The sequence below is a fragment of the Scyliorhinus torazame genome, chromosome 4 (genome assembly GCF_047496885.1).
Source record: "Scyliorhinus torazame isolate Kashiwa2021f chromosome 4, sScyTor2.1, whole genome shotgun sequence".
In the NCBI taxonomy this organism is placed as follows: Eukaryota; Metazoa; Chordata; class Chondrichthyes; order Carcharhiniformes; family Scyliorhinidae; genus Scyliorhinus; species Scyliorhinus torazame.
In genome coordinates, this window is record NC_092710.1 from 292,464,669 (window position 1) to 292,492,591 (window position 27,923).

Here is a 27,923-nt window from a genome sequence, read left to right on the forward strand (position 1 = left end):
CAAGTCTCTTTGAGTGTTGCCCATAACTCAGACCTCTGCTGCCAGGAAACCACCAGTCTTAAGAGATTTTCTCTGCAATGAGCCCAACCCTTGAATGTCTCCCTGGATTCTTGGTGACCAGGACTGGATCAGAGGTGCAGTCTGACCAGAGCAGAGCTGGATCATGACCTCTTCTCCCCCCGCCCGCTGTTCAGCATTGGTCACTAATATCTATTGTTCATTCATGCTCTTTGGGAATTTTCCACTGTCACTTCCCCGGATTATTCGAAAGTGGAATAAACTTTTGCTATCCACTTGGGGGGGGGGGGGGGGGGGGCAGGAGTGAGGAGGGAATGATCTTGGTTGTTGTACTGTTTGGACAATTGGTGGCGGTGCTTCCCATAAGTAAACAGAAAAGGAGGCCGTGAGCCAAGTTTGGGGAAGAGAGCAGTTCCCGGGAAATTGGAAAGCTGATGTATTTTTTTTCTCTCTCTCGCTCTCCACATGTCGCAATGCCTGTTTGAACAGCAGTCAGTTGTTTGGTTTGGCAGTCGAATCATGAAGAGGGAATGAAGTGAGCTGTTTATTTCCCCCTCTCTCTCTGGGTTTTTTTTTTGCCCAGGTAGAAGCAGCGGGAGGTCCAGATGCACTGGCGTAAGTTCGTGCAGTCCAGCTGAAGTAGTGTGCGTTGTCCCTCAGTGACTGACTGCTCGGTCCCCCTTCCCTCGCGGGCTGGCTGGCGGGATGGAGAGCTCAGCGGGCAGGGCGCCGCCAGACAGACAGCAGCAGCAGCAGAAAGGGATCGGCAAGAAAATCCGCCGCGTCTTCCACCGCAGCAAGTCGAGCGGCGACCAGGAGGAGGCGGCCCCCCCGGGCAGCCCCCCGGCCCCCCAGGGCGCCCGCACCAGGAGGAAAAGTTGGGGGAGCTGGCGACAGAAAAAAAAGCCCAGCGAGCCGTCGGTGCCGTTGACACCGCCACTGACCCCGCCGAAAGACAACATGTAAAAACCTCTTCTCTCCTGAATTCTTTTATTTATCTGCTGGGGCACATTCGGTTTATTGTCATTTACCGCAGCCCTTTCCGGGTAAGTTGAGGCTCGCAGCAGACCGGGGAGTCCAGCGGCTTCATTGTGGTTGGGGAGGGTGACCTGGAATAACCGGCTCTCTGATCATTAAACTGTCCTCCCACTGAGGTGAGAATGCGGACAGGGCAGTGTCATGTGTTTGTAACATGTCCCCGGTGTAGCAATGGAAATAGAGTTGTCAATGGCAAGCTAAGATAAATGTCCAAGAGTATAAAACCACATTTGTATTTATTTGCATCAATGAGCTGACTCACAGTGTTTGTATACTAACTCCAGCTCTGTTATTTTGGAGAGGGCACTCTTGTTGCAGTCCGACGCACCTCAACATCACATCATGCCGGACAGTAGAGGGGACCATGTGCTAAACTGTGTTAAACGCTTCAGCTAGGCCAACGAGGAGGAGGTGATGGGACAGTCTAGAATGGGCGCAGTCAAAGATATTTGGGGGGAGGTTTGGCTGAGGGGGAGGGGGACGCAGTATATGCTGTTGTACAGATGCGTTATGTTTTCATGATAGAATCAATGAGCTCCATAAACTCAAGAAAAAGTGTCACTGTCACTGAGACCATCTAATCAGCTACCTCTGCTGGCCGAATTCCTCTCTTTCCCTTCTCTGCACACATGGGCTCTCCCCTCCAGCTCTCAGTATCCAACTTCATCTGTGAGGCACGATCAATTTGACTGAATCCAAACTGAGGCTTTATTAGTATCAGATGTGTGCCCCCCCCCCCCCCCCCAGCAGCTGGCGAAATGGCTGTGAGCTGGGGGCCACGCATATTTATAACCTGCCTCCTGGGTGGAGATAGCATGCCGGGGCCACAGGTGAACCTGTAGTGCAGGTTCTACCATACAACCTCTAATATCAGAACACAGTGGTTTACCACAATTTGCTTCCTCTCCGATCTCCCCACATGCCATTTCCAAACTCAGCTTGTTCTTGGAACCCACCTCGTGTTCACTAAACTGCTGACCACCCAATGTCTGTCTTGGCTCCTATGCTGGCAGTGCAAAAGGTTCCCTATCCTCAGGCACTATACTCCTGTTCAAATGTGCATTTATCAACCCCTCTACTGCCTGAAAAACAAATTTCCCCCTCTCTCCTTGTAAACTAACTATATCTCCTTGAAAGTTCCAAATCTGTGGCCAGATTCCTGCTGCTCTATGTTGGGGTCTCTATTCAGCTCCAACTACATCACTGAAATAGCCCAAATCAAAATCACTTCACTATAATACTCTATGCCTCCTCATCCTTCTTGAGTTCGCAGTAGCCTTTACCAAGGTTTGCCATGCCATCTTTCTCCAACACCTCTCTTCGGATATCTGGTCTGAGGGGGACTGTTTTCATCAGGTTCCACTCACATCTGTTCAGTGGTAGAGAATCTCTTGCATTTGTTTCCCTTCCTGCCCCTGCGCCTTACCTCCAGATTGCCTTTTATTTATCATCTAGATGCAACACCTCACTGACTTTAAAGATATATATATTGTCAGTTTCTAAATGTACGTGGGTGGCAGCCAGCTCTACCACACAATCCCCTCCCCTGGCTCTTCCATTGCCTCTGTTATCAGCCTACTTATCCAACATCCAGTTTTGGATGTGCCCCAATTTCCTGCACTTAAATATTGAGAAGACTGAAGCCGTTGTCTTGAGCTACAACAACAATCTCCAGACCCTTCCCACCGTGCCAAAATATGATTAATTTAATCTTGAAATCGTGACAGTTAAACATCTGATTAGTAAATTTGTTTAATTTCTTCAGATTGCTAGACTACAGCTGATTTGCATGTAGAGCTGCTGCGTATGCAAATCACCTAGTGTTGAAACATGGAAAAAATAGTCCAACCGTGTACTTGACCGTGGAAGGTTGTGGAAACTTAACTGGCGGCAGTCAACAGATGGGATGCAGGTTGTACGTACAAATTTGTGTTTAAGGCAGTGTGGAAGAGTTGAGTCATATTTGTGTGGTAATGTTTGACTGGCAGCAAAACCTTTAGAAACAAAAATAAGGAAAAAAAATGTAATTGTGTCAGCAAGGGCTCGGGTAGTACTGCTACCACTGAGTCAGGGCATTATGGATTCAAAGACTACTCCAATGACTGGAGCACATAATCTATATTGGCAATTCAGTCTTGAATGAGGCTTATCCTGTCTTTCAGTTCAGATGTGAAACCAAGGTCCTGTTTGCTAGTCAGAGTAAGAATGGCAGGATAGCTAAGATGAATACGTGGCTTGAGGGATGGCGCAAGAGAGAGGGATTCAAATTCTTGGGACACTGGAACCAGTTCTAGGGGAGGTGGGACCAGTACAAACTGGATGGACTGCACCTGGGCTGGACCAGAACCAATGTCCCAGGGGGAGTGTTTGCTAGTGCTGTTGGGGAGGGTTTAAATTAATACGACGGGGGATGGGAACCGATGCAGGAAGTCGGAGGGAGTAAGGTGGCGACAAAAATAAAGGCAGTAAAGGGAAAAGTGGAAGGCAGAGAATCAAAGACAAAAATTGAAAAGGGTCACATTGCATCATAATTCTAAAAGGGCAATAAATGTCAAAAAAACAAGCCTGAAGGCTCTGTGTCTGAACGCGAGGAGCATTTGTAATAAGGTTGATGAATTAACTGCTGACAATCATTAATGGATATGATGTAATTGGGATCACGGAGACCTGACTCCAGGGCGACCAAGGATGGGAATGTAGCACCTAGTGGCATTCAATATTCAGGAAAGATATAAGGAAAGGAAAGGGAGGTGGGGTAGTGTTGCTGATTGATGAGGAGATTAATGCAATAGGAAGGAAGTGTCCTGGACGACGTGTAATTTGTATGGGTGGAACTGCGGAACACCAAAGGACAAAGAACATTAGTGGGAGTTGTGTACAGACCACCAAACAATTGTTGTGAGCTTGGGGATGGCATCAAACAGGAAATTAGAGATGCGTGCAGTAAGGGTACAGCAGTTATTATGGGTGACTTCAATCTGCATATTGTTTGGGCTAAGCAAACTGGCAGCAATGTGATGGAGGAAGATTTCCTGGAATGTATGGTTTTCTCGACCAATGTGTTGAGGAACCAACTAGCGAGCAGTCTATCCTTGACTGGGTATTGTGCAATGAGAGAGATTAATTAGCAACGTTGTGGTGCAAGATCCTTTTGGGAAGAGTGACCATAATATGGTAGAATTCTTTATTAAGATGGAGAGTGACACAGTTAAGTCTGCGACTAGGGTCCTGAATTTAAAGAAAACTAATTTTGATAGTATGAGAAGTGCATCGGCTTGGATAAGCTGACAAAGGATAATTAAGGGGTTGATGGTGGATAGGCAATGGCAGACATTTAAAGGACACATGGATGAACTTCAACAATTGTATATCATTATCTGGCGCAAGAGTAAGATTGGGAAGGTGGCTCAACCATGGCTAACAAGGGAAATCAGGGATAGTGTCAAAGCCAAAGAGGAGGCATATCATAGAATCATGGAATTTACAGTGCAGAAGGAGGCCATTCGGCCCATCGATCTGCATCGGCTCTTGGAAAGAGCACCTCACCCAAGGTCAACACCTCCACCCTATCCCCATAATCCAGTAACCCAGTAACCCCAAACAACACTAAGGGCAATTTTGGACACTAAGGGCAATTTATCATCGCCAATCCACCTAACCTGCACATCTTTGGACTGTGGGAGGAAACCGGAGCACCCGGAGGAAGCCCACCCGCACGCGGGGAGGATGTGCAGACTCCGCACAGACAGTGACCCAAGCCGGAATCGAACCTGGGACCCTGGAGCTGTGAAGCAATTGTGCTATCCACAATGCTACCGTGCTGCCCCAAATTGGTCAGAAAAAGCAGAGGAGGACAATTTAAAATTCAGCAGAGGAGGACAAAGGGTTTAATTAGGAAGTGGAAAATAGAATACGAGAGTAAGCTTGCAGAAAACATAAAAACTGACTGCAAAAGCCGGAGTCAATTATTAAGAATGAAATAACTGAGCATTTGGAAAGCAGGAACAGGATCGATCCAAATCAGCATGGATTCACTAAAGGGAAATCTTGCTTGACAAATCTTCTTGAATTTTTTGACGATGTGACCAGGAGAGTGGATATGTGTGAACCAGTGGATGTTGTGTATCTGGACTTTTAAACGGCTTTTGACAAGGTCCCACACAAGAGATCACTGAGCAAAATTAAAGCTCATGGTATTGGGGGTAATGTATTGACGTGGATAGAGAACTGGTTGGCAGACAGGAAGCCGTGAGTGGGAATAAACGGGTCCTTTTCAGAGTGGCAAGCAGTGAGGTACCGCAGGGTTCAGTGCTGGGACCCCAGCTGTTCACAATATATGTTAATGATTTGGACAAAGGAATTGCAGGCAATTTCTCCACTTTTGCAGACGACACTAAGCTGGGTGGCAGTGTGTGCTGTGTGGAGGATGTGTAGACTGTAGGGTGACTTGGACAGGCTGGTTGAATGGGTAAATACTTGGCAAATTCAATATAATGTGGGTAATTGTGAGGTTATCCACTTTGGTGTCAAAAACAGTAAGGTAGATTATTATCTGAATGGTGGTGGCTTAGGAGAAGGGGAAGTGCAACAAGACTTGGATGTCATGGTGGAGCAGTCGCTGAGCTGAAGGTTGGCATGCAGATACAGCAGGCAGTGAGGAAAGCTAGTGGCAAGCTGGCCTTCATAGCGAGAGGATTTAAGTATAGGAATAGGGATGTCTTTCTGCAGTTATGTAGTACCTTGGCGAGGCTACAGCTTGAGTATTGTGTGCAGTCTTGCAATTGAAGAAGTCCAATTGAAGATTCACCAGACTAATCCATGGATGGCAGGACTGACAAATGAAGAAAGACTGGATCGACTGGGCTTGTCCTCACTGGAGTTTCGAAGAATGAGAGGGAATCTCATACAAACATAAAATCCTGTTGGAACTGGGCAGGCTAGTGCGGGAAGAATGTTCCCAATGTTGGAACGTCCAGAACTAGGGGTCACAGCCTGAGGATAAGGGGTAAGCCATTCAGGACTGAGATGAGGAAGAACTTCTTCTCTCAGAGAGTTGTAACCTTGTGGAATTCTCTACCACAGAAAGTTGTTGGGGCCAGTTTGTTGGATATATTCCAGAGGGAGCTGGACGTAGCGGCTAAAGAGATCAAGGGGTTTGGAGAGAAAGCGGGAATTGGAAACTGCATTTGCATGGTCAGCCATGATCATATTGAATGGTGGTGCAAGCTCGAAGGGCCGAATGGCCTACTCCTGCACCTATTTTCTATGTTTCGATCTAATTATAGCACTATTTGAAAAAACGCTGGGGGCGGTGGAAGAGTTTTCTCAGGGCTGGATTTAACAGGGCACTGTAGTTCATGCTCCCCACCACCAGTTAAAAGGGTGGGAGGGAGCTCACAACCCCCCCCCCCCCCCCCCCCCCCCCCCCCCACACACACACACACACACACACACACATCCCCCACCAGCTGGCTGTCCTGCAGTCAGTTAATGACCAGTTGACTATTAACTGAATTGAAGCAGGACCTCAGAATCAGGAAGCCCTGTCTGAAAGAGCTTCACCTGCTGGTCAATCAGAGGCTGGCAGCTGCTCAGTCCTGGCAATGCCGCCTGCAGTGGTGGCCACTGCAGCTTTTGCAGTGATGTTGAGAGGTGGTGTGTGGTGCTGGATTCTGGCCTGCAGCTGAGTCTGGCATCTCGCTGGGGCTTCGCTAAGGCGTGTGGGAGGGGAACCTGGGAGTGGGGTGGGGTGGGGTTACACCTTTGGGGATACCTCAATGACACAGGGGGTCCATTAGGAAGGACTACTTCCTGCCTGCTGCCAGCCCACGTAGCTTGGCCTGAACCATCCCCCCCACTGTTAAATCCTGGTGGCAGTGGGATGAGGATATTAAGTCGATGTCAACTGCCCAAATGACTGATCGGTGGGCAGCCCGCCCCACAATCACTGGTAAAATTACAACAAGGGCTGGCGAGTGGGAAGTGGGCACAATGCTCACTGGATTTAATGTGCCCCCGCTTTCAAACCCACTGGTGGGGGAGACTTGTATACAGCCCCAGAGACTTTGCCAGTATTAATACCTCAACCAAGTTTAAAACAGATGATCCAGCCATTTCTTTCATTATTGTTTGTGTGACCTTGCTGTATGCAGATTGCTGCCTTATTTCCTATTTTAAAACAGTGATTTCAAATTAACTTAATTGGCTGTGAACTCTTTTGAGAGGTCTGAGGTCATGGAAGGAGCGACAAAAATGCAACTTTTATTTCATGAGTCTTCCCATTGGAAATACAGCAGATACTTGACTATGTTTGCACCAAATTGGTGACTTTATTCAAGTTAGATGTTAGTGGAGAAAATTACATCTTAATGTGTCTTCCTGGCTTATGCCTTAATGATGCTGTGTGTCAGGAGTGCCAATATATATCCAGTGATTGGTTGATTCATTGTGCTGGGCATTGGAGAAATATTTAACTATCATTTTTTTCAAGTCTGTTGCTGAATTTTACTGTCTTCGTGGTGAGGTTTCTTGGTATGTCTCTCCTCTCCAGTCTGTTATGGGCCAGGGTTTAGAGAACCCCAAAGTGTATCATGGAGTTCACCTGACCCAGAACTTTTAATAGATTGTGTTATGGGGAGCATACGGCCCACTCTACAGGGGTGGTACAGCAGAAATGGAAAAGTATTTTTTAAAGCAAAACAACGTTAGTCTATGAATTCAAGTTAACCTTTTTAAAACAATCAGTGAACATCTTAGCAACCATTAATTTAAATACAACCCTCAAAGAATACAACACTAAGTAATCCGTAAGTTGTCCTTTTAATATCCAGAAGACTTTAAAAAAACATAACCTTTAACAGAAGCTACTCAGAATATTTATAATTCTGAATGCAACAAATGATCAAGAGACAGTCTTTTCATGGCAGAGAGATCAACAGTACACTTGCTCTGTCTGGCTTCAGCTCCAACACTGAAAATGAAACTAAAACACACCCTGCAGCCTGCTCAAAAACGAAAGTAAAAAGCTGACGGACAGCCCAGCTCCACCCACTCTCTGACATAACTGCAGTAGTAAACACCCATTTCTTAAAGGTACTCTCACATGACACCTCCCCCCAAGAAAAAAAATAAACCATCAACTTCAAGATGGTTTCATTTTTCACCTTTTCACTGTCCTTTAAGAAATGCACACAGTAAATATACTTTTTCGTTTCAAAAAACAACACACGCAAACAGGTATAATAATAGAGTCCATTTTTTTTCTTCTTCCTCCAACTGAAATCCTTCTCGATTGACAGTCTCTTTGAAAAAAAAGGTCTCTGCACGATCCGTCCATTCCTCTACACCTCGGCATTTCTCTTTAAAGTCAGATACTTTAGTTCAATCTGATCGCAGAGTCCCTTGTAATTCTCCAACACAGGAGCATTGGTTATCACAGCTTTCAGGCCGTCAAATGCCTGTTAAAACTCTGCCGTCCATTGAAATTTTTTATGTTTCTTCAGCAATTCCATCAGTGGAGCAATCACGCGACAAAACTTTTGGACAAATGTTTGATCAGATCCACTCATGCCAAGAAATCGCATCATTTCTCTTCGGCTTGAGGGAATCAGAAACTCCTCAATAACTGTTCGTTTCACATCCCGTGTGACCATTCGACCCTGTCCGATTGTATGGCCAAGGAAAGTGACTTGGGCTGTTCCAAATTCACTTTTGGCTAGGTTTATCACCAAACCCCCCTCCTGAAGTCGATCGAATAACTCCATCAGATGTTTTAAATGTTCTTTCCATGTCTGGCTGAAAATTACCAGATCGTCGATGTATACTGCACAATTGGATAATCCTGAAAGGACTTTAGTTAACCGTTGAAATGTGGCTGGGGTGTTTTTCATGCCAAATGGTATAACTTTGAATTGGTATATACCATCTGGAGTCACAAAAGCTGAAATCTCCTTCGCCCTTTCAGATAAAGGTACCTGCCAGTAACCTTTAAGTAAATCCAGTTTGGAAATAAAAGCTGATTGTCCCACTTTCTCAATGCAATCCTCCAAACGTGGGATAGATAAGAGTCCATTCTTGTAACTGTATTAACCTTTCTATAGTTCACACACAACCGTTGGGTACAGTCTGGTTTAGGTACCATCACTATAGGTGAGCTCCATTGGCTGAAAGCCACTTCAATTATGCCACTTTTAAGCATACTCTCAATCTCTTTGTTAACCTGTGCCAATTTTAAAGGGTTAAGTCTATCTGGATGTTGATTGATTGGAACAGCATTTCTCACATCTATATCATGTATAGCCATTTTACTACTTCCCAATTTATCTCTACAAACTTGCCCATGTGATATCAATAACTCTTTCAGGTCAGTTCGTTTTTCCTCTGGAAGATAACTCAACACTTTATCCCAATTTTTAAGAGCATCATCATTTTCCAATTTAATTTGAGGTATGTCAAATTCACAGTCATCTGGATTTGGTTCGTCACTTTTGAGTTAGATTCATTAATACCTCCTTTTTCTCTCCTTCCCTTTCAAAGTACCTTTTAAGCATATTCACATGACACACTCGGGGAGTCTTCCTTCTAACTGGTGTTTTTGCCACATAATTCACCTCACTTAATTTCCTTTCAACCTGATAAGGTCCACAAAACCTAGCATTTAAAGGCTCACCTACCACTGGTAACAACACTAAAACTTTATCTCCAAAGGCAAAACTACAAACTTTAGATTTCTTGTCCGCTAGCCGTTTCATCACATTTTATGCAACTTTTAAATGTTGTCTAGCCCATTCACCTGCTCTAGTTAATCGTTCCCTAAAATTTGGCATGTAATACAATAATGTAAGTTCTGATTTCTCACTCACCAATTTTTCCTGAAATCAATTTAAGTGGTCCTCTTACCTCATGACCAAAAAGTAGTACAAAAGGATTAAATTTGGTTGGCTCATTAGGTGCATCCCTAATTGCAAACAGTACGAATGGAATTCCTTTATCCCAATCCTCTGGATAATCTTGACAATAAGCCCTCAACATTATCTTTAATGTCTGATGCCACCTTTCTAACGCTCCCTGCGATTCTGGATGGTACGCAGTTGATTTAAATTGTTTTATTCCGAAGCTATCCATAACTTCTTTATAACCTTGAGGTAAAATTCGATCTTTGATCCGATTGTATTTCTGTGGGTAGTCCATATATAGTAAAGAATTTAAGTAACTCCTTCACAATCTTTTTAACTGTAATATTACGTACTGGAATGGCCTCTGGAAACCTAGTAGACACATCCATTATCGTCAAAAGATATTGATTCCCACTTTTTGTTTTAGGAAGCGGTCCTATGCAATCAATTAGGACCCTTGTAAAAGGTTCCTCAAATGCTGGAATGGGTATTAAGGGCACTGGTTTTATCACTGCTTGAGGTTTCCCTATCACTTGACATGTGTGATATGATTGACAAAATTTAACTATATCTTTATGTAGTCCAGGCCAATAAAAATGTTTCTGGATTTTAGCTTGAGTTTTCCTTATTCCCAAATTACCTCCCACTGGTACCTCATGTGCAACTCGCAACACCTCCTTTCTATACCCTGCGGGCAATACTACTTGATGAACGTCTGCCCACTTTACATCCGTCTGCATATGTACAGGTCTCCATTTTCTCATCAAGACATTACTTTTACGGTAATAACACTCTGGTATACACTCAGATTCCTCTTCCGTATATGCTTTCTGATACATCCGTTTTATTTCTACATCTTTCTGTTGTAACTCCGCCAATTTTCCTGAACTAAAAATATCCGCCTCATCCTCCACCTGTTCTTGTTCTTTTTCAACTATCTGATCAAAAATCGTTTCTGATAATTGCACTTCAGCTTCACTCTTTGATTTCTCCTCTTGTCTTAACCTGTGACTTTGCGACCTTGTTACTACACAATCCGGAAAAATCCCAGGATATTCGTCCTTCAACACTTCAGTTGTCTGATTTTCCACTGGCTTATCAACCACAGTAGGCATCACTCACACCTGTGATCCAGCTATATCATTCCCCAAGATAAACTGTATTCCTGGACAAGAAAGTTTCTCTATTATTCCTACTACCACTTCACCACTCTTCACTGGACTTTCCAACCTTACCTAATATAATGGAACACTACTCCTCTCACCCTGAATTCCACATATTACCACCTTTTCTGGTAACATTCTTCCCAAACTATATAACTCCTCATCTCTTACCATTAAAGATTGACTAGCTCTCGTATCTCTTAAAATTGTGACTTCTTTACCTGCTCCTCCTGATACACATGAGTAAACTTTACCCACACAAATAAATTATTTAAAGTGATCTGGCACCAGTTTATCAATCACCTCTTGATCAGTCTGTACAATCTTTTGCACCTCCTTCGCTTCACTTGGGCTTTCCTTTACCACTTTACAAACCCCACAGCCTTATCCTGTTTTATCACATCAGCCTTCCCAGTGCTTTTCTTCAAACACCAACACTGTGATTTTACATGGCCTAATTTATTACTGTGAAAACATTTGAAACTTTTCATTTCTCTTCCACCCTCCTGGATTTCATTTTTAATCTGAGGTACACTCTTCTTATTACCTCCCATCAGATCACCTTTGCCTTTACCACTTGAGTATTTCTCATGTCCCCAGTTTCTATCCTTCACAGGCTGAAACTGATGTCGGAAACCAAGCTTTGATTTATGAACTAATTCATAATCATCTGCCATTTCTGTTGCTAACCTCGCAGTTTTAACCCTCTGTTCTTCCACATGAATTCTCGCTACATCAGGAATTGAATTTTTAAACTCCTCCAAAAGTATAATTTCTCTGAGAGCTTCACACGTTTGCTCTATTTTCAAAGCCCTTATCCACCTATCAAAATTACTCTGTTTGAGCTTTTCAAACTCCATGTATGTTTGACCAAATTATTTCTTTAAATTTCTAAACCTTTGTCTGGAACCTTCAGTCACTAGCTCATATGCATCTAAGATGGATTTTTTTCACCTCCTCATGTGTCTCAGATACCTCCTCCGGTAGTGATGCAAACACTTCACTAGCCCTACCTACCAGCTTTGTATGAATCAGTAATACCCACATGTCCTGTGGCCATTTCATTTGTTTAGCCACCTTCTCAAATGAAATGAAAAAGGCTTCCACCTCCTTCCCGTCAAACCTTGGCAATGCTTGGGCATATTTAGACAGATTCCCACCATTCCTTTGAATTTGACGCTCTTTCTCACTATCATCCAACTGTACGGTTCCCTTTACACCTGCCAATTTTAACTGACTGTCATGTTTCATGGCCATTTTCTGAAGTTCAAGCTCTCTCTCTTTATCTTTTTCCCTGATCTGTATCTCCCTTTCTCTTTGTTTTTGTGCTGCTCGGACTATTCTTTCTGTTTTCCTTTCTTCTCTCTCTATTTCCTCTCTCTCTCTTTCTCGTTCTTTTTCCTCTCTCTCGCTTTCGTATTCAAGCTGCTTTAATGCTTTCTCATGTTCCATTTGTTTAATTTGTAACTGAAGTTTTGCCGTTTCTAATGATTCAAACTGTATCTCAGGCAACTTTAAATGCTTAGCCACCGCCATAATTACCTCACCTTTTCGGATTTTGTCAGATAATGTTAACTGCCATGTTTTTGCCAAATCTAACAGTGTGCTTTTAGTCTCTGTCCGTTAGGTACTGTGTGTGACCGTCTCCACCCCCAAAAACTTCAGATCCTCTGAAAGAGCCATTGTTTGCAACATACTCCCTACTTAAACTAAAATACCACACGTGAAAAGCAACCGCAATATGCTCACCTCTCAATGTCTATAAGTTCACGAAGCCAATCCAATATATAGACTTTTATCCCCCTCGAGCCCCCAATTTGTTATGGGCCAGGGTTTAGAGAACCCCAAAGTGTACCCACAGCTTTTAATAGATTGTGGTATGGGGAGCACACGGCCCACTCTACAGGTGTGGTACAGCAGAAATTGAAAAGTATTTTTTAAAGCAAAACAATGTTTATTCTATGAACTCAAGTTAACCTTTTTAAAACATACAGTGAACATCTTAGGAACCATTAATTCATATAAACCCCCAAAGAATACAACACTAAGTAATCCGTAAGCTGTCCTTTTAACATCCAGAAGACTTACAAAAAACATAACCTTTAACAGAAGCACGTTATGTTAAAGTCACTACTCAGAACATTTATAATTCTGAATTCACCAAATGATCAAGAGACAGTGTTTTCATGGCAGAAAGATCAACAGTACACCTGCTCTGTCTGGCTTCAGCTCCAACACTGAAAACGAAACTAAAACACACCCTGCAGCCTGCTCAAAATCAAAAGTAAAAAGCTGACAGACAGCCCAGCTCCACCCACTCTCTGACATCACTGCAATCGTAAATACCCATTTCTTCAAGGTCCTCTCACTACAGACATTTATATACACACCCATTTATAAACATCCATTTCTTAAAGGTACTCTCACAGGACAAATCCAAGGTGCGAAATTCCCCTTTTCTTCTAGGCTTGTCGGCCACCCAGAAAATTAATCCTCCACCCCAGAATACTCTCCGACAACACAGGAGGGTCAGCAACCTAACCCCAATCTGATGCGGATAACCCGCTAAAGATGTAAATACCATTGGAGCCCACCACGTTTGTACAACTGCACTTGTCCCTAAAAGATCTGCCTTTTTTCTCATTCTCTGCAATGGGACGGCATCATCTCAGAAAATCTGCTTTTCTGTTTCTGGCTTTCTTAACCCAGAGGATAATCCTTTCTCCCCATTGTTTTTGGGTATCAGCATCTGAACAAAACAGTTATAAGCTTTGACAAAAAAGATTGTCCATGCTTCATTCCCAGAAAAGTTTAATGTTCAGGAGGAATAAAGGAACATTCAGAATGGGATGAGGTAATTCAACCCTTCAGGCATGCTCCTCCATTCAGTTGATCTGTACCACAGTTTCTCACCTTGGCCCCATATCCATTCATATTGCAGCATAGAGCATACTTTTCATTTGTTCAGAGAATGTGGACACCACTGTCAAGGTCAGTATTTATTGCCCATGTCAAATTGCTCTTGGGAATGTGATGGCGGACTTCCGGTTGCGGCTGTGCAGAGCTAAGTCATTTTCTCGACATTTCCCGGTGTGGGAAGAAGACTGTAACATTCCCCGACAGTGTATGGTTTGGACCAGGAGCGGGGCGACTAAAAAGGTGGTGGTGAACCCAAAGAAAGTGCGAGGGAAGAAGAGCAAGATGGCGGCGGGCAGGGACCAGGCAGCGTGGATGCAGTGGGCGCCGGAGCAGCAGGAGGTTATCCAGCGCTGCTTCAGGGAGATCAAAGCGGACCTGCTGGAGCCGATGAAGGCTTCTATTGATAAGCTGCTGGAGACCCAGATGGCCCAGGGGGTGGCGATCCGCGAGGTCCGACAAACGATCTCTGACAGTGAGGACGAGATCTTGGGCCTAGCCGTAAAGTTGGAGGCGCACGAGGGGCTCCACAAGAAATGGCAGGAACGGTTTGAGGAGATGGAGAATCGGTCGAGGCGGAAGAGTCTGCGGATCTTAGGCCTCCCAGAGGGGCTGCAGGGGTCAGACGTGGGGGCCTATGTGGTCACCCTGTTGAACTCGCTGATGGGAGCGGGGTCCTTCCAGGGGCCCCTGGAGCTGGAAGGGGCCCATAGAGTGCTGGCGAGGAGGCCCAAGGCTAACGAGCCGCCGTGGGCGGTGCTGGTGCGGTTTCATTGGTTCGCTGATCGGGAGTGTGTGCTCAGATGGGCCAAGAAAGAGAGGAGCAGCAGGTGGGAGAATGCGGAGGTTCGAATATATCAGGACTGGAGCGCGGAGGTGGCGAAGAAGAGGGCCGGGTACAGCCGGGCAAAGGCGGTGCTGCACAGGAATGGGGTGAAGTTTGGCATGCTGCAGCCGGCGTGACTGTGAGTCACCTACAAGGACCGGCACCATTATTTTGAGTCCCCGGAGGAGGCGTGGGCCTTTGTTCAGGTCGAGAAGCTGGACACAAACTGAGGGTTGGGATGGGGGGGTCGGGCATGGGGATGGTCGGGGATTGCTGTTGTGTTACATTTTGAGGGGGGGTTTTTGCTCTTGTTTCTTTTTGATTCGGTGTGGGTGGTTAGGGTGGGTTGGGCACTGTTTTGGTTGGGTCTGTTGGGTGGGCTCTTGGAGCGGGGCAAGTAAATGGAGTAGGGGTGGATGGCCAGCAGGGGGGATGGGGCCCCACGGGGGAGGGTGATGCCCGAGTCGGGGGTGAGGGGACTGGGCCTGTAAAAGAGCTGCGTCAGAGGTTTCGGGGCCGGGCAGGTGGAAAGCGAGGGGTGTTTCCCGTGCTTGGGATGGGAGGGGGAGGTGGGGAGCCTGCTGGTGGGTAATGGAGGAGGAGGGGATGTCCCACAACGGGAGGAGTCGAAGGAGAGGCCGGGGTCAGCAGGAGTCAGCTGACTTGCGGGAGTGCAATGGGGGGAGCAAAGCAGCTAGGAGGGGTCCTAGCTGTGAGGAGGCGGGGGTGGGAACCGGGTTGGTGCTAGTATGGTCAAGGGGGAGCTGGAGCGAGTAGAGTGGGCTGGGACGGGTGTCTGCCGCTGTGGGGAACGGGCCGGGCATGGGGTGCGGGCGCGTGGCTGGCTGAGGAGGGGTTATGGCTAGTCGGTGGGGGAGGGGGGTGGGTAGCACCCTGATCCGGGTGATAACCTGGCACGTAAGGGGGACTGAACGGGACAAAGAACAAAGAACAAAGAAATGTACAGCACAGGAACAGGCCCTTCGGCCCTCCAAGCCCGTGCCGACCATGCTGCCCGACTAAACTACAATATTCTACACTTCCTGGTCAAGTGGGCCCGGGTGTTCGCGCACCTGAAGGGGCTCAAGGCGGATGTGGTCATGCTCCAGGAGACACACCTGAAGGTGGCAGACCAGGCAAGATTGAGGAAGGGGTGGGTAGGTCAGGTGTTTCATTCGGGGCTGGATGCCAAAAATCGGGGGGTGGCGATCTTGGTGGGAAAGAGGGTGTTGTTCGAGGCGTCGAGAATTGTGACAGATAATGGTGGCAGGTATGTAATGGTAAGTGGTAAGCTGCAAGGGGAGAGGGTGGTGCTGGTCAACGTGTATGCCCCGAACTGGGACAATGCCGGTTTTATGAGACGCATGTTGGGTCGGATCCCGGACTTGGAATTGGGGGGCCTGATAATGGGGAGGGACTTTAACATGGTGTTGTATCTGGCACTGGATCGCTCCAGGTCTAGGACGGGTAGGAAGCCGGCGGCGGCTAAAGTACTGAGGGGGTTTATGGGCCAGATGGGAGGGGTGGACCCTTGGAGATTTGCAAGGCCGGGGGCTGGGGAATTTTCATTCTTCTCGCATGTTCATAAGGCCTATTCCCGGATCGACTTTTTTATTATGAGCAGGGCGCTGATAGCGAGAGTAGAGGATACCGAGTACTCGGCGATAGCCATTTCGGATCACGCATTGGGTAGATCTAGAGCTGGGGGAGGAGAGGGACCAGCGCCCATTGTGGCGCTTGGAGGTGGGGCTGTTGGTGGACGAGGAGGTGAGTGAGTAGGTCCGAGGAAGCATAAAGAGATACCTGGAGGCCAACGATAACGGGGAGGTCCGAGTGGGGATGGTCTGGGAGGCGCTGAAGGCGGTGGTTAGGGGAGAGCTGATCTCCATTAGGGCCCACAAGGAGAGGAGAGAGCAGAGGGAGAGGGAGAGGCTGGTGGGAGAGATGGTGAGGATAGACAGGAGGTATGTGGAGGTGCCTGAGGAGGGACTGTTGAGGGAGAGGCGTAGCCTGCAGGCCGAATTCGATCTGTTGACCACCAGGATGGCGGAGGCGCAGTGGAGGAAGGCCCAGGGATCGATTTATGAATATGGGGAAAAGGCAAGTCGGATGCTGGCCCATCAGCTTCGGAAGCAGGACGCAGCTAGGGAGATCGGGGGAGTTACGGATAGGGGAGGGAGTGTGGTGTGGAGTGGGGTTGGCATCAATGGGGTCTTCAGGGAATTTTATGAGGAACTGTATCGGTCCGAGCCCCCACTGGAGGAGGAGGGATGGGCCGCTTTCTGGACCAATTGAGGTTCCCGAAGGTGGAGGAGGGACTGGTGGTGGGATTAGGGGCCCCGATTGGGCTGGAGGAGCTGGCCAAAGGGATAGGGAGCATGCAGGCGGGGAAGGCCCCGGGGCCGGACAGTTTCCCGGTCGAATTTCTACAAAAAATATGTGGACCAGTTGGGCCCGTTGCTGGTTAGGACCTTCAATGAGGCAAGGGAGGGGGGGGCTTTGCCCCCGACGATGTCCCGGGCACTGATCTCCTTGATCCTGAAGCGGGACAAGGATCCCCTGCAGTGTTGGTCTCACAGGCCGATTTTGTTGTTAAACGTAGATGCTAAGGTGCTAGCGAAGGTCTTAGCCACGAGAATTGAGGATTGTGTGCCGCAGGTGATCCACGAAGACCAGATGGGGTTCGTGAAGGGGAGGCAGTTGAACGCGAATGTGCGGAGGCTCCTGAACGTTGTTATGATGCCGGCGAGGGAGGGGAGGCAGAGATAGTGGTGGCGATGGACGCTGAGAAAGCCTTTGATAGGGTAGAGTGGGGGTACTTGTGGGAGGTGCTGAAGAGGTTCGTGTTTGGGGAGGGGTTCGGCAGGTGGGTTACGCTGTTGTACGAGGTCCCGATGGCGAGTGTGGCTACGAACAAGAGGAGGTCTGAGTACTTTCAGTTGCATCGAGGGATGAGGCAGGGGTCCCCCCTGTCCCCCCTGCTCTTCCCACTGGCGATTGAACCCCTGGCTATGGCACTGAGGGAGTTGAGGAACTGGAGGGGGTTGGTGTTGGGTGGGGAGTAGCAAAGGGTGTCGCTCTATGCGGACGACTTGCTGCTATATGTGGCGGACGTGGTGGGGGGGAATGCTGGAGGTAATGAGGATCCTCAGGGAGTTCGGGGATTTCTCAGGGTACAAGCTCAACATGGGGAAGAGCGAGTTGTTCGTGGTTCACTCAGGGGACCAGGAGAGGGGGATTGGCGAGCTCCCACTAAAAAGGGAGGAGAGTAGCTTCAGGTTTTTGGGGGTCCAGGTGGCCTGGAGCTGGGGGCCCTGCATAGACTTAATTTCACGAGGCTAGTGGAGCAAATGGAGGAGGAGTTTAAGAGATGGGACGTGTTGCCACTGTCCCTGGCGGGTAGGGTGCAGTCAGTTAAGATGATGGTGCTCCCAAGGTTTTTGCTCCTGTTCCAGTGCCTCCCCATGTTTATCCCGAAGGCCTTCTTTAGGTGGGTCAACAGGAGCATAATGGGGTTTGTGTGGGCGCGAGGGACTCCGAGGGTGAGAAGGGTGTTCCTGGAGCGGAGTAGGGATGGGGGGGGGGGGGGGGGGGGGCGGGCTGGCACTGCCCAACCTCTGTGGGTACTACTGGGCCGCCAATGTGGCAATGGTGCGCAAGTGGGTGATGGAGGGGGAGGAGGCTGCATGGAAGAGGCTGGAGACGGCGTCTTGTGAGGGTACGCGTCTGGAGGCGCTGGCAACGGCGCCGCTGTCGCTCCCTCCAATGAGGTATACCACGAGCCCGGTGGTGGCGGCTACCCTCAAAATCTGGGGGCAGTGGAGGCGGCACAGGGGGGAAGTGGGGGCCTCGGTGTGGACCCCAATACGGGGGAACCACCGGTTTGTCCCAGGGAGAATCGATGGAGGGTTTTCGGGGTGGCACAGAGCAGGGATCAGAAGGTTGGGGACCTGTTTGTGGACGGGAAGTTCGCGAGCCTGGGTGAGCTGGAGGAGAAGTATGGGCTGCCCCCGGAGAACTCCTTTACGTATCTACAGGTAAGGACATTTGCCAGCCGGCAAATGGTGGAATTCCCGCTGCTGCTGCCACGCACGGTACAGGACAGGGTGCTCTCGGTGAGGGGGTTGTAGAGGGGAAGGTCTCGGCAACTTACCAGGTGATGCAGGAGGAGGAGGAGGCCTCGGTGGTGGAGTTAAAAGGGAAGTGGGAGGAGGAGTTGGGGAGGAGACCGAGGATGGGACGTGGGCAGATGCCCTATGGAGGGTGAACTCTTCCTCTTCGTGCGCGAGGCTCAGCCTCATACAGTTTAAGGTGCTGCTCAGGGCACACATGACCGGAACAAGGATGAGCCGTTTTTTTGGGGGTGAGGACAGGTGTGTTAGGTGCTCAAGGAGCCCAGCAAATCACACCCATACGTTCTGGGTGTGCCCAGCGCTGGAGGAATTTTGGAAGGGAGTAGCAAGGACGGTGGCGAGGGTGGTAGGATCCAGGGTGAAACCGGGCTGGGGGCTCGCAATATTTGGGGTTGCAGGGGAGCCGGGAGTGCAGGAGGTGAAAGAGGCCGGAATTCTGGCCTTTGCATCCCTGGCAGCCCGGCGAAGGATTCTCCTTCAGTGGAAGGATGCGAGGCCCCCAAGCGTGGAATCCTGGATCAACGACATGGTGGGGTTTATTAAATTGGAGACGGTGAAATTTGCCTTGAGGGGACCGGTACAAGGGTTCTTCAGGTGGTGGCAGCCGTCCTTGGACTTCCTGGCAGAACGGTAGACAATGGTCAGCAGCAGCATCAACCGAGGGGGGGCGGGTTCTATTTTATTTTTGTTTGTTTACACTGGGGGATCTGAGGGGGTGTATATGTTTGCTATGTGTTAATTTGGGGTGTTAATTTATTATTTATGTATAGGGGGGAGAGGGGCACGGGGGTTGTTTTATTTTGTTTGTATTTAGTTCTATTGGGTTCCTTTTTCATTTTGTTGTTGATATTTTGTGAAAACTTCAATAAAAATTATTTAAAAAAAAAAAAAGAGAAGGTGATTGTGTGCTGCCTTCTTGAACTGCTGCTGTCATTTTGGTGTAGGCACACCCACAAGTTGATGATGGGGGATCCAGCAACAGCAGTGCCATTGAATGTCAAGGAGAGGTGGCTAGATGCTCTGTTGTTGAAGATGGTCATTGCCTGGCACTTATGTGGCATGCATGTTACTTGCCATTCAAGAGCCCAAGCCTGGATGTTGTCCAAACTCTGAAGAAGCTGTGAAGAAGTCATACAAACTTGAAACATTAACTCTGTTTTTCTCTCTCCAGAGATGCTGGATTTTTCCAGTATCTTCAGGTTTTATTTTATTTTTCACGCAACCTCAATATTTTGTTTTCATTTAAATGCCGTGCAGGTGTTTTGCCGTACAGACTGTTTCTTTGTCTGAGGTGTTATGCATGTGACTGAACACTGCACAATCAGCTGTGAGTATTCCTCTTCTGGTTCTGGTGCTTGGCCAGACAGAATTAGTGCACTAGAGAACGTCAAGTTCATGATTAGTTGAATGTTTATTGTTAAACAATAACGTGGGTCAGCTAACAGTAAGGAAACTATCAAAATCTACTAAGTATAAATTATCTAAGAGCTACTACAAATGTGACTATCCACTAGGACAACTATCTCCAGATTCCCAGAGGTAACAGTGCCACGTGGTTGTTCTCTACTGCTACCTGCTGGATGGAGGTTGTATCTACTAGTATTTACATGATTGCCTATGCATACCATCACAATTCCCACTCCTGACCTTCTAATAAGGTAAAGGTAAAGTTGTCATAGTCCCAGATGACCAGACGCTGCTTCACCCCATGTGGGGGAGAGCTGACTGGTGGTGATTTAACCTGAGGATTACCACATCTCAGGCAAGGGGCAAGGCTGAGAAGGTGGGCAATAGAGGATAAGTAATTGATGAAGCAACTGAACATTATTGGACCATGAAGAAACACCTGCAGTGATGTCCTAGAGCTGAGATGTTTGGTCTCCAACATCCACAATCCTCCTCCTTTCTTCTAAGTGTGTCTACACTTAGCGGAGAGTTTTTCCCCATACTTCCATTGGCTACAATTTTGCAAACACTCCTTGCTGCCACACAGTCAAATGCCGCCTTGGTGTCAAGGGCAGTCACTCTCACATTGTTGGATAGTGTCAGTGTTGTCGCTATTCTGGAACTGGGTGCTGCATATTCGGGATTTTTGTACTAGAAATGTGGCATTAAAGATTTTTATTATTTCACAATGGACCAGATGTGTTGTAGAAATTTAACGTATCTGGTAATTTCAAAGTGAATGTATGATAAACAGGAAAATGATTTTTTCAAGCACACTCAACTTGGCATAACTGCTTCCAATCCAAAAGCTGGCAAGTTTCCTGCAATGATTCTCAAGAATGAGTTGGTGCCATGAAAAATTAAGCCCTTAATTAGCTTTTCAAGTGGCAAAGTGTTGCTACCTGACATGGTGGATCTTAATTTAACATGTACAGTCTTATGAAATTTCATGTTATAGGAGGTGGCATGCAGAGAGCAGACTTCAATACCTGTTGCTATCTAGTACAGCCCAATAAGGACGAGTGGCTCACTGCAAACAAATTCTGTTGAACTATGCCCTAAAAGTTCTCTTATCGGGACAAGAAATCCATGTTGTTCATAGACGTGCACTAAAATGCAATTGGAATGGAGGAAGTTGCATCCCCCCCCCCCCCCCCCCCCAACCCAGTCATTGTGTTAACCTAAGACCCCCAGAGCTAGCTGGGACATTTGGCAATCAGAGAAAGTATTGCACCATGATTAGATATAACCCTCAACTACAGCACTCCTTACCACCACATGCACCGACAAATGAAGGGAGCCTCGGGCCATTCTTGAAAGAGCATTTCCCAATGGTTCAGCATCTGTGAAACTCTTACAGGATCCATGCAATGTCAAACCAGTGTTTTACTGTCTCCACATAGGAACATAGAAACAGGATTGATCATTTAGCCCTTCAATCATGTCCAGCCAATCAATTGGATCATGGCTCATGAAATAAATCGCTTATTGTCACAAGTAGGCTTCAAAAAAATGAAGTTACTATGAAAAGCCCCTAGTCGCCACATTCCAGCGCTTGTTCGGGGAGGCTGGTACGGGAATTGAATCCGCGCTTCTGGCCTGCCTCGGTCTGCTTTAAAAGCCAGCTATTTAGCCCTGTGCTAAACCATTCGAAACTTACCTCTGTTTACCTGTTACATGATAACGTGCCTATGATTCTAATGTTTTGGGAATATGGCTGGGATTCTTGCATCCTAGTTTGTCCCTTACTGGTACTGGTGAGAATGGAGAATTTGGCGCCAAGCCAAAACTCCGTTCACTGCAACTGAATTGGAGTATCCTGCTGGCCTGAATGGATGGAGGATTCCGGCCTATGTCTTTCAATTTAAGATAAAATGAAGGGGATCATGTGACCTGAGCTGAAGTCTGCCTGATATGACGCCTGGGTAGTTTGATTGTCGAGATCAAAACAAGGCACAGACTGTTTTACCGGGCAGAAGGTGTAAGTTCTTTATGCTTGGAGACAAGGGCAGCAGCCTATGCGTTAATCGTGGAGACTCCAGAGTCTCGGGAAATTGTTGTTCAGAATATTGGGTTGTAAACAGTTGTGTTTTAAACTGTCTATTTATTCCAGGCAAAAGAGAGTTGGGCTCTCAACGATATCTAAATAGCATTTCTACCAATGTCCGAAGCCCATGTACTTCGTATTGTCATGGGGAAGGACTGTGTTGAGTCTGCCTGGATCTAGGAGAGGGGGAGCAACTCGAGGCCATTAAAATTCTCTGTGGTTCACTGTGCAGGAATATAGGTGGAAGTTTGTGCTCAGATTGAAAAGACCAAATTTATCGAGAGTTAAAATGAGGTAGGAAGAGTCATTGAGTTTGGGCTGGAGAGAGAGTTTCCAGCAAAAGACAATCTATTTTGATTTGATTTGATTTATTATTGTCACATGTAATAGTATACAGTGAAAAGTATTGTTTCTTGCATGCTGTACAGACAATGCATACCGTACATGGGGAAGGAAGGAGAGACTGCAGAATATAATGTTACAGTTGTAGCAAGGTGTAGAGAAAGGATCAACTTAATACGAGGTAGGTCCATTCAGAAGTCTGATGGCAGTAGGGAAGAAGCTGTTCTTGAGTCGGTTGGTACGTGATCTCAAACTTTGGTATCTTTTTCCTGACGGAAGGAGGTGGAAGAGAGTATGTCCGGTGTGAGTTTAATTATGCTGGCTGCCTTTCTGAGGCAGCGGGAATTATAGATAGAGTCAATGGATGGGAGGCTGGTTTGCGTGATGGACTGGGCTACATTCACAACCTTTTGTAGTTTCCTGCGGTCTTGGGTAGAGCAGGCTCCATACCAAGCTGTGATACAACCAGAAAGAATGCTTTCTGTGGTGCATCTGTAGAGGTTGGTGAGGGTCGTAGCTGACATGCCAAATTTCCTCAATCTTCTGAGAAAGTAGAGTCGTTGGTGGGCTTTCTTAACTATCGTGTCGGCATGGGGGGACCAGGACAGGCTGTTGGTGATCTGTACACCTAAAAACTTGAAGCTCTTGACCCTTTCTACTTCATTCCCATTGATGTAGACAGGGGCATGTTCTCCACTACGCTTCCTGAAGTCGATGACTTCCTTCGTTTTGTTGACATTGAGGGAGAGATCATTGTCGTCGCACCAGTTCACTAGATTCTCTGTCTCATTCCTATACTCTGTCTCGTCATTGTTTGAAATCCGACCCACTACGGTGGTGTCATCAGCAAATTTGAAGATCGAGTTGGAGGGGAATTTGGCCACACAGTCATAGGTGTATAAGGAGTATAGTAGGGGACTGAGGACACAGCCTTGTGGCGCACCGGTGTTGAGGATAATCGTGGAGGAGGTGTTGTTGCCTATCTTTACTGATTGTGGTCTGTGGGTTAGAAAATTCAGGATCCAGTCACAGAGGGAGGAGCCGAGGCCAAGGCCACGGAGTTTAGAGATGAGTTTTGTAGGAATGATGGTGTTGAAGGCTGAGCTGTGGTCGATAAATAGGATTCTGACATAGGTGTCTTTGTTATCTAGATGTTCCAGGGTAGTGTGCAGGGCCATGGAGATGGCGTCTGCTGTGGACCTGTTGCAGCGCTAGGCGAACTGCTGTGGATCAAGGCAATCCGGACGCTGGAGTTGATTCGTGCCATGATTAACCTTTCGAAGCACTTCATGATGATGGATGTCAGAGCCACTGGACGATAGTCATTAAGGCACGCTGCTTGGCTTTTTTTTGGTACAGGGATGATGGTCGTCTTCTTGAAACAGATAGGGACCTCGGATTGTTGTAGAGAGAGGTTGAAGATGTCTACGAATACCCCCGCCAGCTGATCCACACAAGACCTGAGTGCCCGTCCGGGTACCCCATCCGGGCCAGTGGCTTTCCGTGGGTTGACCTCCGGGAAGACTGCTCTGACGTCTGCAGTGGTGATCTCAGATACAAGTTCATCCGCGGCTTCTGGGGTGGAGGGCTAAATCTCGCTGACCTCTTGTTCAAAGCATGCATAGAATGCGTTGAGCTCATCAGGACGGGGTGCGTTGGAGCCGACGATTTTACATGCCTTCATCTTGTAGCCTGTTATGTCTTGTAGACCTTGCCATAGACGGCGGGGGTCTGTGTGGCTAGCCTGGGACTCGAGCTTGGTCCGGTCCTCTCTTTTGGCATCTTTGATGGATTTCTTTAGATCATATCTGGCTTTCTTGTAGAGGTCAGGGTCGCCTGACTTGAACGCCTCAGACCTACACTTCAGCAAGCAGTGGATATCCCTGTTCATCCAGCGTTTCTGGTTGGGAAACACGCGGATTTGTTTCTTTGACAGTCTTCTACACACTTACTAATGAAGTCAGTTACAGTAGTGGCGTACTCGTTCAGGCTGGTCGCAGAGTTTTTAAATACTGACCAGTCCACTGACTCTAAGCAGTCCCATAGGAGATCATCCGATTCCTCAGACCAACAACGCACAACTTTCTTTGACGGATTCTCCCGCTTCAGTTTTTGCTTATAAGCCGGGAGCAGGAGCACAGCCTTGTGGTCAGATTTGCCAAAGTGTGGGCGGGCGATAGAGCGGTAGGCATGTTTGACATTTGTGTCGCAGTGGTCCAGGGTATTTGGGCCTCTGGTGGAACAGGTGACGTGAAAGGTGACGTGAAAGGGAACAGGTGGCGTGGAACAGGTCACTGTGAAAGACAGTTCGAAGATTCTAGGAAACCATGGTGTAACCGGGAGATTGACTCCCTACTGAAGGCCAGATCTGAGGCATTCAACACAGGCGACCTTGACCTATACAAAAAATCCAGTTACGACCTCCGCAAAGTCATCACCAATGCCAAGAGACAATATCAGACTAAGCTAGAGTGGTGCAGCACAGTGGAGCAGTGGGTAGCACTGCAGCCTCACGGCGCAGAGGTCCCAGGTTCGACCCCGGCTCCAGGTCACTGTCCGTGTGGAGTTTGCACGTCCTCCCCGTGTTTGCGTGGGTTTCACCCCCCCACAAACCCAAAAGATGTGCAGGGTAGGTGGATTGGCCATGCTAAATTTCCCCTTAATTGGAAAAATGAATTGGGTACTCTAAATTTATTTAAAAAAAAAGACTAAGCTAGAGTCACAGAGTCATGTCACAGACTCTCATCGGTTATGACGAGGCTTAAACAACATTACAGGAGACAAAGCGAAGCCAAGTACAATTCCCAGCAGCAGCGCACCCCTTCCCGATCAACTCGATGCATTCTGTGCTCGGTTTTGAGCAGGGAACCCCATTTTCTGTAATGCAGCTTAAGGGCACTGATCCACATTGTGCAGGGGCTCACCGTGGATCTTGATGGTCGGTGGCAGTTTTGTGTGGCATTCGCTCATGTACCTCAAGTGAATGCGTCAAAGGTGGTTTGTAGCTCAGCCTCTGAGTGCGCAGACACATAGGCTTTGTCTGCGTACTGCAGCTTGATGACAGAAGTTGGGGCGGTCCTTGTTCTGGCCTTGAGGCGTTAGAGGTTGAACAGTTCGTTTCCCGCTTGTCAGATAGGTTAGCTCTACTCCAGCAGGGAGCGTCAGGATGATGGAGTGGAATGTTACTGCAATAACGATGGAGAAGGGCTTTTATGCGATGACTCAGCCCTGTTTGACCCCAGTTTGCACATGTTTGGGTCTGTGGTGGTTCCGTTGGTGAGGATCACGGCTTGCATGTCATCGGAGAGCAGACGGAGAACGGTGACAAACTTTTGCGGGCAGCGGAATTTGAGGAGGGTGTTCCACCATCCCTCACGGTTGACAGAGTCGAAGTCCTTTGTGAGATCGAAGAAGGCCATGTACAGAGATTGTTGCTCCTCCTCGCAGTTTTCCTGGATTTGTTGCGCGCTGAAGATCATGTCCATTGAGCCTCTTGATGGGCAGAAGCCACACTGTGACTCAGGGAGGAGCTCTTCGTCCACTGGAAGGAGGTGGTTGAGGAGGATTCTTGTGATGACCTTTCCCATGGCGGAGAACTGGGAAAGCCCTCTGTAATTTCCGCAGTTGGACCTGTCTCCTTTCTTGAAGATGGTCACAATTAAGGTGTCTCTGAGATCACCCGGCATGCTCTCTTCTTTCCAGGCAAGAGTGATGAGGTATGAATTTTTGTCAAGTGTGCCTCTCTGCTGAGAGGTCAGTCTGGAGGCGGATGGGGTGGCATTGTGTAGAGGAACGTGTTTGAGGGCTCTGATTTTGGTGCCTCTTCCATTCTCGCTGGCCAGTTACTCAGTGAGCCCAGTGTGGTGTTGGCGTTAAGGGTGTGGGGGTAGTGCACGCAGCATTTTGGGCGGGTGGGCATGTTGTTGTGGGCGCCGATATGCGACAACCAAAGGTTTGTGCCAGCGGGGCTGGATGCGAGGTTTCGGGGGTGGCGGCAGGAGGGGATGGAGTATTTTAGGGACTTGTTTATAGGGGGCAAATTAGCAGGGTTGGAGGAACTGTATGAGGTGCCCAAAGGGAATGGCTTTCGATACCTGCAGGTGAGGGATGTTGTGAGGAGAAAGGTACCATCCTTCCCGGGGCTGCAGGATAATCAGTTGTCTGAGGACAAATTAGTGGAGGGTGTCGGATATATATAAGGAACTGATGGAGAGGGGAGGAGATCAAGTGCAAGTGGGAGGAGGAGTTGGGAGGGGAGGTGCGGCCCAGGACGAGGGCGGACGCCTTGCAGAGGGTGAATGCGTCCTCATCATGTGCGAGATTAAGCCTCATCCAGTTCAAAGTGGTACATAGGGCTCACATGACAGTGGTAAGGATGAGCAGGTTCTCTGCAGGGTTGGAAGAAAGGTGTGGGCAGTGCGCGGGGGAGCCCATGAATCAGATCCACATATTTTTGATATGTCCAAGTCCAAGACTGAGGGGGTTCTGGCAGGGATTCTCGGATGTTTTGTCCAAGGTTCTGGGTCTGAGTTTCCAATCACACTTTAGAGAGCTGAGGTAGGTCACTTGGATGCCACTCTTTTTTTTATTTAATGTTTTTTATGGTTACGGACGAGGTGAAGTGACATGGTCCCTTGTCCTCCCCATTCTCCTGCGAACTTCAGTTCTGCTTTTTCCACCAAGGCCATATTATGTGCTATCGATAATTGTGAATTTGGGTGTCACGTTTTCCTCCCTGACTCTGAGTCTTTATCTGCCTTTTTCCTGGTCCGAATTTGCTCCAAATAGTCCGATTATGTCTGAGAAGAACAATTCAGTAGAGTATTTTTTTTTTTTAATAAACATTTTATTGAGGTATTTTTGGTATAGAAACAACAACAAAATAGATAAGATAAATGAAACCATAAACATAGTGCAAAAACCGTTTACCTTTTGTACAGGTCCCACCCTTATTACCTCCCTACTCGAACCTAAATTATCCCCCCACCCCCCCACCCCAGTCTGCTGACGATTAATTTTCCGCAAGGAAATCGACGAACGGTTGCCACCTCCGGGTGAACCCGAACAGTGACCCTCTCATGGCGAACTTAATTTTCTCCA

General features: G+C 47.6%; 1 protein-coding gene across 2 annotated transcripts in view; it reads left to right on the plus strand.

Annotated features, from left to right (window-relative positions):
- The first annotated feature begins 491 nt into the window (after nucleotides 1-491).
- LOC140410996 (uncharacterized) overlaps nucleotides 492-27,923 on the plus strand; it is a 357,930-nt gene continuing 330,498 nt past the window's right edge. Inside the window, exon 1 of one of the 2 annotated variants that reach the window (XM_072499917.1) lies at nucleotides 492-980. In XM_072499917.1, coding sequence (XP_072356018.1) covers nucleotides 724-980 — 257 coding nt within the window. In that variant the 5' untranslated portion in view covers nucleotides 492-723. Of the gene's footprint in view, nucleotides 981-2,942; nucleotides 2,972-27,923 lie in introns of those variants that run through there. The other variant, XM_072499918.1, reaches the window with a different exon arrangement.